At 41.7% G+C, this 13184-nt stretch overlaps 2 protein-coding genes across 3 annotated transcripts in view; one reads left to right on the forward strand and one right to left on the reverse strand.

The window, feature by feature from the left end:
* The window catches only part of LOC128424059 (uncharacterized), a 155340-nt gene that overhangs the window by 105965 nt on the left and 36191 nt on the right, over positions 1 to 13184 (forward strand). The gene's annotated exons all lie outside the window — the stretch shown is intronic.
* Positions 1 to 13184, reverse strand: part of LARS2 (leucyl-tRNA synthetase 2, mitochondrial) — a 73103-nt gene that overhangs the window by 33556 nt on the left and 26363 nt on the right. For both annotated transcript variants that reach the window (XM_053409826.1, XM_053409830.1), the window contains exons 10-14: positions 12481 to 12585; positions 10091 to 10206; positions 8239 to 8522; positions 4280 to 4378; positions 2181 to 2318 (exon numbers count right to left, since the gene is read on the reverse strand). In XM_053409826.1, the coding sequence (XP_053265801.1) occupies positions 2181 to 2318; positions 4280 to 4378; positions 8239 to 8522; positions 10091 to 10206; positions 12481 to 12585 (742 nt within the window). The remainder of the gene's footprint in view (positions 1 to 2180; positions 2319 to 4279; positions 4379 to 8238; positions 8523 to 10090; positions 10207 to 12480; positions 12586 to 13184) is intronic.

A 13184-nucleotide genomic window follows, 5' to 3' on the forward strand; every position in this document is an offset into this window, starting at 1 on the left:
GGGGTCACGAAGAGTTGGACACAACTAAACGACTAAACAACAACAACAACAACAATCATATCTCCTTCTCAGTCTTCTCTTTTCCAGGCTATACATGCCCAGCTCCCTCAACCGTTCCTCATAAGGCTTGGTTTCCAGACCCTTGATCATCTTGGTTACCCTCCTCTCCACACGTTCCAGCTTGTCAATATCCTTCTTGACTTGTGCCCAGAACTAGACACAGCATTCCAGATGTGGTCTGCTTAAGGACAGGAGCTCACCCGTTGCAAAGGTTCCTCTCTACTAAAAATACGTTTATCTGAAACGGCCACACTTTACCATACATGGGAAAGGCAACTTAAGAAAAGCACTGGGGGGGGGGAATGGGCAAGTCTCCTGGTCAGAGGTAATTTTTCAGGGAACGTTTATGTTTGATGACATAGTGTTAATTCACAAAAGTTCCCTTGTTGATACAAGATGAGATTTCGGCTCATGTTTGTTTGCAGGGGCAGATGCTGGTTAGAAGCACGAAATATTTTACCATGTATGGGAGTAACAAAAAAAAGACAGATCTTTGTAAGTATGGGAGATTTGGGAGGGAGTGGGGAGAAACAGAAGGGAAAATGTGCTTAAGAAGAGCCTGCAAAAGTCTGGAAAGCAAGCAGTGCTTAGTCACAATGAACTCTACCTTCTACAACATCTTTCCTAAATTTATTGCTCAGTTATTCACCAACAGTAACAGCACCCTCTCATGGCCACATGTAGAAGCACAAACTAGCTGCTTTTGTAGATCACATACTGGGAAGAGCTTGCTTCCAGTTTTATTCTGAGATATTATCTATACTGTAGTGCAATGTACGATTCCGTTATTTCTTTAAGCAGTCATTCTTGGACCTCTATCTATCTATCTATCTATCTATCTATCTATCTATCTATCTATCTATTCCCCAGTTCATAGTGCTCTGCTACTCCACATGCTCCTGGCCTTCTTCTTCTATTGCCAAAATCACCTCAATTAAAATAGCCTCACTGCAACAATGACTGGGCCTCAGGCAAAGTCCGCCCCATCCTGTAGGATATGAATTGAAAAATACTCCGAGGAGGGGGAAAGGAAGGACCAAAAAGTACGGCTCATTATTTTTTAAAGAGAAACAGAAAACACCCCAATTCAGAATCAGTCACATGATACAGACCTGGTAACATGATTGCAATAAGGAAGAAAGCATTACAGGTGGCAACGATTTCAGGAGCATCCAACTGACATGTGATCGCCGATGCGCAGGTCCTTTTGGACCCGGAAGAAGGCAGAAGAGAGGTTGTAGGGGCATAATGGGGTGAGGAAGCCTATAAGGCTCTACCGATGCACATGGGGGCCAGGAACAGAACCCCTGCGTGAAATGCTCTCTGCCAGTACTTAAATATTTTTTCAAAAAAGCCTTTAAAATAAATGAAAACCTGCTCCGTGGCAGTATCTGAGGACGGGAGGCAATTATAGACACTAGCTATAGGGTCTTGGAACAGTTACACTGAGATGCATGTTTCTTTTCTCCAGTAGTCCTGAAAGTGCTGTTGGGAGCTAACTGGTTTTTGTTGCCGTTGTTTTGCAGGTGCTGTCTGAAGCCCTATTAAGGTAAAGGTAAAGGGACCCCTGACCATTAGGTCCAGTCGTGACCAACTCTGGGGTTGCGGCGCTCATCTCGCTTTATTGGCCGAGGGAGCCGGCGTACAGCTTCCGGGTCATGTGGCCAGCATGACAAAGCCGCTTCTGGCGAACCAGAGCAGCACACGGAAACACTGTTTACCTTCCCGCTGGAGCAGTACCTATTTATCTACTTGCACTTTGATGTGCTTTCAAACTGCTAGGTTGGCAGGAGCAGGGACCGAGCAACAGGAGCTCACCCCGTTGCGGGGATTCGAACCGCCGACCTTCTGATCGACAAGTCCTAGGCTCTGTGGTTTAACCCACAGCGCCCCCCGCGCCCCCTGAAGCCCTATAGAAATCTGCAAAACCAGTTTGACTAGAGACTACTGCAATACCGAAAAATGGGTACTGGCAGCTCTGTAATACTACTACCATCAGTTCTCAGAAAATCTACCAGGTGCACAAAGCCTAAATACAATGAGAAGTGTTGTATACAAGTGACCTTGCTTCCCCTGCAAGCTTTTATTACACTTAAGCCTGCCACTGTTCTCGCACTTACCTGTGTTTAGTCATCTTCTGATTATGGCAAAAATGGCTGAAGAATCTGGCATAGTACAAATGCATAACTGCATGCTCCTTTCCTCCAATGTACAGGTCGACAGGCATCCAGTAATCTGCCAAGTCTTTGTGAAAAGGTCTAATAGAGAAAACAACCAATGCGTAATGAGAAGAAGCACAGATGACCAAGGAAAGTTAGAATGATTCCAATTAGTAAAAAATCAATACAAATGGATTTGACTGGCTTACAGGAGCAAACATTTGGATGCTACCAGCAGGGGGCAACATGACTTCATTATATTAAAACAAAATCCATCCTAAACATTCAGTGGCTGTAGTAATCCAAACAACACTTCATTATAAAATCAAATCTCCGTATTGCTTAGGTGCAAATGAATGACAGCAAAGGGTATCAGATAGCTCTGTTTTTTTAAGTTTTTATTTATACTTTCCAAGTTTACACATTTCATTACTTTTACAGTCAATTTAACATTTCAAAATTTGACTTTCTTTCCCCTCTTTCTGCAGCTCCTTAATTATTATTTTTTTTAGTATCTTCTGCATACCCAGATTCATTTAACTTGCTCATTTAATTATCTACTGTAAATATATACTCTTGTGAAACTGCAGGTTATTACAATGATCCTGCTAATGTTTTTATCTGTTTACAATCTGTTGGGGTTATTCAGGTTTACATATCTGACCAACAAGGGAGGTTGACAGCCAGTGAGGTCATGTAGGAATATCTTTATGTGCTTAAAACTACAAAGCTGTTGTAACGTAAAAGTTCTACTCTGAATGAAACAAACGCAATTGTTTAAACAGTAGACGTGTGATAAACCCTCTAAACAGGTTAACTCTAGACTTAACTGAATGGTCTCTGATTCCTGCTCTTAACATTTCTGCAGGTGTACAGTGAGACAGCTATGACTCTGAAAGCCATCCCAAAAACAAGGCGTTGATTTTTAAATGGATAGTGCAATTTGAAAGTTTTAGGGCTGCACGCGCATCAACTCCAATCTGACCCATGCTGAAATCAATCTGTGGAGGGAGCCAATGTTTAACTAGGATTACTTTGGTCTGCCATTTTGATTCAAAATGGTGTCTAGTGTCCAAACATAGACAACGTTTGGTGATGATACCTCAAGAGGCAGCTGAACCTATGGCCAAAAACAGGCCAAGTCATATTTCGGTTGACCATCTTGATTCAAAATGGTGACCGGTGTCCCAACATGGAAGAAAAATGCTGCCCCACCTTGGGAACCCTCATGCCAAAATTGGCAACGATAACTTGAGAGACATTCCAAACCTATGAACAGACAGACAGAAAGAAGGACAGGCAGAAAAACCACTTGCAAAAATATACAGATGATGAGCTCTTTAGATCCTGGGAGGTTTTGACAAGAAGAAGGTTTCAAATACACTGCATTCTGAGGTGGTGAGAGGACTGCGCCATGTCGGAAGATGAGCTAAGTGATGCAATTTAAAAACAACCAACAGGCTAACTCCTTTGTATGTTAGGATATTTCCGTTCCACCTTAAAAGGGAGCAGGCTTTGTGAGTCACAGAGTCTGCGTATTTCCTGTTCACAGGATGTTTATGTTTTTCAGTTGCTTTCGTTTCCTTCTTCTTGCCTGAACATACCGATGCAGGCGGTCATGGTTTCTTTGTTCTGACCAACGCTGAATAAACTGTAAATATGCTCTCCTGCTGTGCATCTTTTGCTGTGTGAATTCTGCTGATAGAGTGTGCACCAGCCTAAGAATGTGGCAATGTTTTCTGAGGCTTCGTGTCGCTATTTGCTGATACTGCATGACTACGGGAGATCGATGGAACGTCCGGCAGCTGGCTTGGGGGCCATGATGGACTTTGTCTCCCTGGCAGTATCCCAACATTGTATACTGGGGAAAAGGCACCACTGGCAGAACAAAAACAGACCCCTCACAGGAATCATCTTTTTATTGTGTTCAGTATGAACTTAAGGATTATCTACAGGAGAGTCTTGCCACTCCTTCCAAGCTGAGCTATGAATAACAGGACCAGCTTATAAGATTACATAACAGCCTGATTGATTGAATGCAGGCTGCCTAAATTACTTACCTCTCAGAATTATGAGGATCAGTGTACCTTAAGTAATACCAAGCTGAATCAACAAATGTATCCATGGTGTCCGTTTCCCTTTTTGCAGGCTGCTTGCACCTGAGGAACACAAATTATAATTATTAGGGTTCTGCAGAGATAGAAGGGAGTCATCTGGGGAGCTTTGTTTGCACGATTTTTTTTTTTATGATGTCCCTTATGAGACTGAAGCCGCATTAACAGCCAATTTGCAAACTACAGATCTGCGATGCTCACTTGTTGTATAAGCCAAGCGTCTAACTGGGTATGCGAAGTCAGAGCTCACACATCTCAGCAGAGGCGAGATCTACAAGTCTCTGCTTTGCAAATCATATCAGAAGTGAGAAATCAGAAATGTCATTAAGCCGGGAACGCCTTCTCTCTCTCTCTCTCTCTCTCTCTCTCTCTCTCTCTCTCTCTCTCTCTTTTTAAATTCTTACATCTGATGAAATGAACTTAAAACTGAAAAAATGTAAAACTAAGAGAATCCAAAATGGGTAGATTCATTCATTCCTACTGTCAAATCCAGCAACCCCCAGTTAATCTGAATGGATAGGAATTCAAATTGGTCCTAAGCCTTACATCTTGCATGAATGAGTCATAAATGAACGAACATTTCAAGAGTCAATTCAGTGATCTCTTATTCTTTCAAACTACTGTCAACCCTCCAGATTTCCCAAGCACCAAGGTACTTTATGCCTTTTACCAGCATTATACTGTAGGATCCCTGAAAACTCAAAAGGAATAGCAGAAATATATTCCTCTGAGAATGGGCACATGGATGGATGCTTGCTCCCAGCTGAGTGTTCACTGAAGCCTTTTACAACAGTAAAATGTGGAACGTAAATGCTATTACTCAAGATTTGCTATCATTTTATAAGGATATATACTTGTGTGTAGATTTACAATACACCAATAATTAGTTTGGATCCGGATGAAGTATTTTAAGTCTCACCAACAAACTTATTCTGGTTCAAGCTCATTCAAAATACTGAGCAGATGGCTCTCTTCTTCCTTTAAGTCCCAGCTTATGTTTAGCCTGGTAAATTGGATAGACATATTCAAAAATCTAAAGGGCTGTCACATGGAGGATGGAGCAAGCTTGTTTTCTCCTGCTTTGGAGGGTAGGACCCAAATTAATGGCTTCCAAGAAAGGAGATCTAGATCAAGGGAAGTAATAGTGCCACTGTATTCTGCTCTGGTCAGACCTCACCTGGAGTACTGTGTCCAGTTCTGGGCACCACAGTTCAAGAAGGACACTGACAAACTGGAACGTGTCCAGAGGAGGGCAACCAAAATGGTCAAAGACCTGGAAACGATGCCTTATGAGGAACGGCTAAGGGAGCTGGGCATGTTTAGCCTGGAGAAGAGGAGGTTAAGGGGTGATATGATAGCCATGTTCAAATATATAAAAGGATGTCACATAGAGGAGGGAGAAAGGTTGTTTTCTGCTGCTCCAGAGAAGCGGACACGGAGCAATGGATCCAAACTACAAGAAAGAAGATTCCACCTAAACATTAGGAAGAACTTCCTGACAGTAAGAGCTGTTCGACAGTGGAATTTGCTGCCAAGGAGTGTGGTGGAGTCTCCTTCTTTGGAGGTCTTTAAGCAGAGGCTTGACAACCATATGTCAGGAGTGCTCTGATGGTGTTTCCTGCTTGGCAGGGGGTTGGACTCGATGGCCCTTGTGGTCTCTTCCAACTCTATGAGATTCCAACTAAACTTCAGAAAGAGCTTTCTGACAGTGTTTGACAGTGGAATAGTCTCCCATGAGAAGTGGTGGTCTCTACTTCCTTGGAGATTTTAAAGCAGAAGTTGGAAGTCATGTATGATGCAGTTGAGAGTCCCACATATCAGTGGGTTGGACTATATGACCCACCGAGTCCCTTTCAACTCTACAATTCTATGATTCTTTGATTCCAAGATCCACTGGACTAAACAAGAGACTACTCGCACAGTTACAGATTTTTGGGCTTTATTGATTAATAAAATGCTGTGTGAGTGAGATATCCATCTGTAGGCAGAGAAGAAAGCCAACATTTGATTCTTGTAGCTTTCAGATGGATGTGTAGCCAGGGCATAGTATCCTATATGTTTGTCTCTCCATTTGTATGAATCCTTTCTGGGCAATCCTCTTTCCCAAAAGCATGTGGGTTGAACATGGTTGCTAAAAGATTGCATGTGTATGTGGGTGCGCATGTGCACACACAAATACAGAAAGCAAGATGGAGGGCGGGGAATGACAAGTTTGAAGGCTTCACCATGTAAAAAGCAAGCAGTGCACAAAAACTAGTATGTCAACATCATGTGATTCTTTTGTAGATAAGCATGGAGTGGTCAGAAAAGGCAGGTGCTCAAAGTAACTGTTCATTATTATCATCATCTCAAAATGGCCTAAGTTGAACGTGGCATTGAAATCAATTTCCAATTCTTAATCCCTAGACATTGCTGAACACAGGAATCACCAAGTGACACCTTTTCGTACATTTTTAAAAAGGGATTACAGTCGTACCTTGGAAGTCAAAGGGAATCCGTGTCCGTTCGACTTCCAAAACGTTCGAAAACCAAAGCGTGGCTTCTGATTGGCTGCAGGAAGCCCTGTCGGACGTTCGGCTTCCAAAAATAGTTCGCAAACTGGAACAGTCACTTCCGGGTTTGTGACATTCGGGAGCCAAAACGTTCAGGAACTAAGTTGTTCGACTTCCAAGGCTCCATGTACTTCTGGCTCCATTTATTAAAATGAATTTCTTGGCTGAGTTTTGCCTGAGCATAGTTCTTTACATCAAATGCCTTTTGCAACAGCAACAAAATGGAATGAGTCTTTCTGAGTCACAGCACTGAGGTACCGCACTAGCAAAAATAATCTATTCACTAGCTCTCAAATGTCCAGAGAAAGTGACAGGTTTACTGCTTCTATATTCTGAAGTGTGAATGACTTGAGATCACTTAACGGCTCCAACAAGGCAGCCTAACAATACAGAATTCATCGTGTCAACTCTGCTGAGAGCAATGTTCCATTATACGCATGATGAGGAAACAGTCTCTCAAGGATACGGATAAATTCTGATCCTTTCCTCCAAGCATTAGCCATCCACCAGACCCTGGAGAATACAGATCTAGTTTCCCTAATGAAAATATAATTCTCCAAATCTGAATTAGATTCTGTTGAACCAAGCAAACAAAAGGCTTAAATCTGGCCTGCATAAAACTCCTTTCTAATACAAATAGCTGCCTGACATAAACAACAAGAAGCTCAGATCTAAACCAAAAGCAGCGGTCCTAGGTGACTTTACACTTTACCATTTTCCAGTGCAGAGATAATATTTCGGTACACAGAGCAGCAGATTCCTGATCCCTTTATTTGCAGCAAATAAAAACAAATGACACCCCCCCTTGCCCTCGAACTTAAAAGAAGAAATACGTGAAGCAGCCCTGGCACCAGACTCATGCGAGAGAAGTGAACTAAGATCTCCCCATTTCCCAAGGAAAAACAGCCCACAGAGCTTGCCTTAAATCTGTTTCCAATAGTAATACAGCTAACCTTGCTATAAAGAGGAAGGCAACACCTTCCCTCCAAAGAAAAACCCTGTTCCTCTAATGACTGAGCTCAGCAGTAAGAAGAAACAGACACACAGCCTTTTGCAGTTAAGATCTTTTTTCTGCATAAAAAGAACTGGTGAATATAAAGAACCTGAGACTGCTCTCCACTTTCACAGAAGGCAATGCTTTGGGAAGTAATAGCACAAAGGTACACTGGGGTGAGATAGTCAGATTTGTAGGACACTAAGCTTTAGTTTTCTGTCCTCTTTTTTTTAAAAAGAAAACCAGAAGCCACAGCATCAATCAAATGTTTAACCGTAATAATAATAAAAATGAAACAAAATTTACTCCTCTTCCAGCCAAATCACGGACCAGAAGCTGTAAAGAAAACGTGCACTCACCTCGGACACAAGCAGTTTACCCAGTGTGAAGCAGAAGCCAAAAGCGAGCCGCCCTTTCCTGTAAAGGATGTGACACTGGGCAATTGCACAGGTAAGTCTTCGTAAGGGACGGGAAGAGGACCACAACTCTGGCAGTGGATGATTGGAATAGGTGTCCCCCAATAACGCTGCCGCGAGATCAGCCAATCTTTCAATTTACTGCTTGTTAAGTGTCCTCCTACTCCTTTATTTTTGGCTTGTTGAGTGATGGCATTTAACGCTTGCTGTCTACTCATACCTGTGAACTGAGAACGACGGATGTTGGTGTATTCCAATGTTCTCACTGCAACGGTAGTCACAGTAATGTTCCTATGTATATATCCCACCACCCATAGTCAAGAGAATGGAATTCTATCCAAAGTCCTAATAGTCTCTCAAATTTTCTCCATTTTCATCTTCTGTTCAAGCCTCAGTTCCCGGCAGTCTAATGATCAGGCCACTACCGGCAGCTGCTCTGTTGGATTTGGGCATTGTGGTCTGGTGTGGATTTTCAGACGAATTTCCTGGAACAATTATTTTAATCTCCTAGAGCAGGGATCTCCAACTCCCAAGAGACTGCGATCTACTCCCACTATAAAAAACTGGCAGTGATCTACTGTTGAGCTTTTTTGGGGGGGGGGGCCATCAACTAAGATCAACCAGGGACACACAGCGATCAACCGGTAGATCACGATCAACCGGTTTGGACGTGACTGCCCTAGAGCAATTGTTTCAATTTGTTTCTGGTCTTGCACTAAACAGGTTTTAAAAATAAAAGTATAGTAAGTCTCTGTTGGGCAAGTGGCTGAGAAGCGATACTATGAAGCTGTATTGCTTTGCAACTTAAGAGATTGATTTAAACATGTTTGTAAGTAAAGGTAAAGGGACCCATGACCATTAGGTCCAGTCTTGGCCGACTCTGGGGTTGCGGCGCTCATCTCGCTTTATTGGCTGAGGGAGCCGGCGTACAGCTTCTGGGTCATGTGGCCAGCATGACTAAGCCGCTTTTGGCGAACCAGAGCAGCGCACAGAAACGCCGTTTACCTTCCTGCCGGAGCGGTACCTATTTATCTACTTGCACTTTGGCATGCTTTCGAACTGCTAGGTTGGCAGGAGCAGGGACCGAGCAACGGGAGCTCACCCCATCACAGGGATTCAAACCGCTGACCTTCTGATTGGCAAGCCCTGGGCTCTGTGGTTTAACCTACAGCGCCACTCGCATCCCAGCAAAACATGTTTGTACATAACAAGAAACCTGGATTTCAGAAAAGTATTTTAGGGTGCATGTGGCAGAAGTCCTGGTCCCAGCTATGCAGCAGGAGAAAGTCTGGAAGACCAAGGCTTTGCTCAGGCTCATTCTAGCTCATACATGTAGTGCTAAAGCAGAGTTTAGTATTTTCATACTAATCACTATCTTCTATTAGTACATATCAGATGACTACGATAAAAGCCAGCAGTGGAGACTGCCAGCACTGGCTCAGTTCTTTCTCTGGTGCCAACTATATGAAGAAGAATCCATGCACTGTCAGAACCTATGTTCCTAAACCCTGCAGAGTTTGGAAGTGCATTAGCCTTTGTAAATCAAGAAAATCTTTAATAAAAAAAAGAAAAGAAAAAAGGAAGTGCATTAGCCTGAAGCATTTAAACCAAACTGTGTATGCCTGCATCTATATTAATTTCACACCTTCATTTTCTGTTATGCTCATTTAAAAAATTGCCTAACATGTAAAAATCAAATACCTGGTTACATGTTTTTGTGTGAGTTTTAAAGTTGTCATTCGTTCCCATGGAGGAGTGGGGATGAGAAGGCAGAGACTCACAGGAGTGCACTAACCTCTCTGGAGTTGATCAGTCTCTCTGAACCATCCGGCAGCGTTTCAATTACTTCCTCAAACGACAGACCCAAATTCCTGGCAACTTCAGCATCATCTGGTTTAATGCAAGGGATTCCTTGGAAGGGAAAATGAAATGAAAGCGTTTCTTAAACAGATTTCAAATAAGACTCACCCCTTTGGGGTTTTTAAATGAAAATGCAATCAAGCAGCTTTCTGATTCAGAGTTCAGGCAGCATTGCTAACTACCATATTTTTTCCATGTATAAGACTAGGTTTTTCCCCTAAAAGATAATGTCAAAAATTAGGGGGGGTCTTATACACAGATAGTGCCAAGGGTGGATTGGCGATTTGTTGTTGCCGCAAAAATAGGGGGCGTCTTATACATGAAAAATACGGTATATTCTTCTTGCATATACTTTCAGCCTCTTCAACCCATGTTTCTCTATTCCTTTCAGCCTACAAATCAACCTTCCAAATCAAAATGTATCTAAACCGACTCCCAATTCCTCTTCCATTAGAGCAATACTCTCTGCATTCAACTCTATAGCCCTTGGCCGATTCAATTCAATACATATTGATAAGATGAATTTGTCATTGACATTTTGGCTCTATATTTTCCAATATGCAACCTCTCTTTTCTCACCCTGGTTTTCATATTAGCCAGCACTGGAACTTTAAATTCCTGCAGCAAAATCAATCTCAATGTGTTCATTTGCAAGTTTTTCTCTTGCTGCAAAGCAAAGGCTAGATCTAAAGAAGCATGGTGACATTACTTCTGAGAGATGAAGGAAGGTGGGTTAGATGCATCTTTCTGACAGCAGCTCCCCATGCTGTATGGCAAATATGCTTTGGAAAATGAGGGGAGCTTCAAAGACATTTGTGATACTGCAGGGGGCGGTGAGATGTTTTTAAAAATGAAATAAAATCCAAAACCCACACCTCCTAGGGCAAAACACTTCTGTGAGTTTTTGGATCTCAGTCATCAAAATCAAAATTAATGTTGATGTTTGGGTACTGATTAATTTAATTCTATTACTTTCCATTTTGAATATAACATTTTAATTCATATGTTGGGGGGCTCTTACTGTCATTAGCCTTGGAAACTGCGGCCAAAGGTCAAGGATGATATGAACCACAGTCCAGAAACATCTGGATTATCACAGGTTTCCCCACCCCTATTTTAACTAATGGCTCAAAGCTTCAAATTACATTCTTGTGTATGTCAAAAGCTGGAAAACAACAATAAATAGAGGGGAAAGGTTAACAAGTTTAGATGATTGTCGTTTAAAAATGGAAAAGCATTGTCTTACTATTTCACTGAAAAGAAATCAACTTGGAAGTTTATGAAATGAACTCAAGACACATACCAAGCTAATCTTTTATACAGGACACCAATTATATCAGATGGACGGCATACAGTGTTTCCCAAACTTAGCTCTCCAATTGTTGTTGGACTACAACTCCCATGATCCCTTGCCAGCAGGAACAGTAGTCAGGGATGATGGGAGCTGTAGTCCAAAAACAGCTGGAGGCCCAAGTTTGGTAATATTGCTCTAAATGATACAAAAACATGTGTCTCAAGTACTTTGGGTTGCCCGGCTGAAAGCTGGAGAACAGTCAGAACAACAGCTTTGCTCAATCAGACCAAAGGCTCTCTAATCTAGCATCTCATTTCCCAGTGGCCAACTAGATTCTGCTGGGAAGCCCAGCAGCAAGCCATGATCACAATAGCCCTTTTGGTCTCCAGCAGGCGACATTTAGGGGCATGCCAAAACTCATTTTCCCCATGATAGCCTTACCTCTCATTGGTCTAACCCCCGTTAAAGGCATCCAAGTTGGTGGCTAATCTACATCTTGTGGTAGCAAATTCTACAGCTGCAAACCTTGAAACCAGGAGCGGAGAAACAGGCAGGAGCAGCATGCATAGAAAATTTAAAGTCTATGACTGTTTACCAGCTTTGTCTCTGGCAACACTAGCAGTGCTTAATACATCAACCTTTACAGATTATTTGAAATGTATATGTGATGAGCAAATAACGTTAGTGAGATTTCAAGAAGTTCTGTGAATGTTTGAGGAATATTGTTAGAAGAAAAACAAAAGGGAGAGGGTATATCAAATGCAATATAGTAAGTAGGAAATGCGTAATAAAAAATAGAATAACGGACGATTGTCAGAGAGGCTGAAGGAAGTCTAAAAGAGAAAATATGTGACAAATTTAGATTGGATATTATAAATGTATGTTGGAAAATTAATAAAAATTATTTTAAAAAATAATAATACATCAACCTTTATTTTCCCTTCCATGGATGCTTCTAGAACCCAGAGACAACCACTTTTACAGTTTCAGCTACGTAAGCCTTATTTTTTCAACATGTTTCCTGTACTCACCTATTTTAGTATCGACAGAGCCTTCAAACTCAGATTTTGCAGAAATGACTACAGGAATCTCTTGACTGGTGAGCAAGTTCAGAGCTGTCACTGAAGTAAGAGACTCTACAAAAAAAAAGAAGAGCAAAGATCATAATAATAGGAACACTGTGCCAAGAGTGTTCACTTACTGCTAAGAGAGCCTGCTGCTCTCTTGTGTTACTAAAAACCTAATGAAGCAGCCCTTGAAGATCCGGTCTTAGTCTGCTTGAATCAATAGCAATAATTCTGAATTTAATTAGTTTCTGATGGAAACAAAGCTTCTTGCACTTTTGAAAGATTTCTCTCCCAATCTGAACCTCACGCTTCAATTATCCCACCCCCTGGAAAAAATAATTACCATTCTCCAAGGATACATGAAATATTTGTGCAAGGAAATGAACATCTAAATAAAAGCAAAAAACAAAAACAAAATGTAAAGGGCAGCATATATTTTGTCATTATACTGGAAAGTTTTCCCTCCTATGCTATTTTTGAAAGATCTGTCTCTTTTAGTTTTGCAGAATTGTCTGCCATTCTTTGGTTTAGAGAGATCTCATTCTATGTTTGATCACTAGTTGGCATTTGCAATTTCTCTCAGGGAAATGCAATTCTGTGGTCTCTCACTAGGTGCTGCTATTCTATGCCCTTTTTACTTCTAAGTGATAAAAGGGTACTTGTACAAT

This window comes from Podarcis raffonei, chromosome 12 (genome assembly GCF_027172205.1).
Source record: "Podarcis raffonei isolate rPodRaf1 chromosome 12, rPodRaf1.pri, whole genome shotgun sequence".
Taxonomy (NCBI): Eukaryota; Metazoa; Chordata; class Lepidosauria; order Squamata; family Lacertidae; genus Podarcis; species Podarcis raffonei.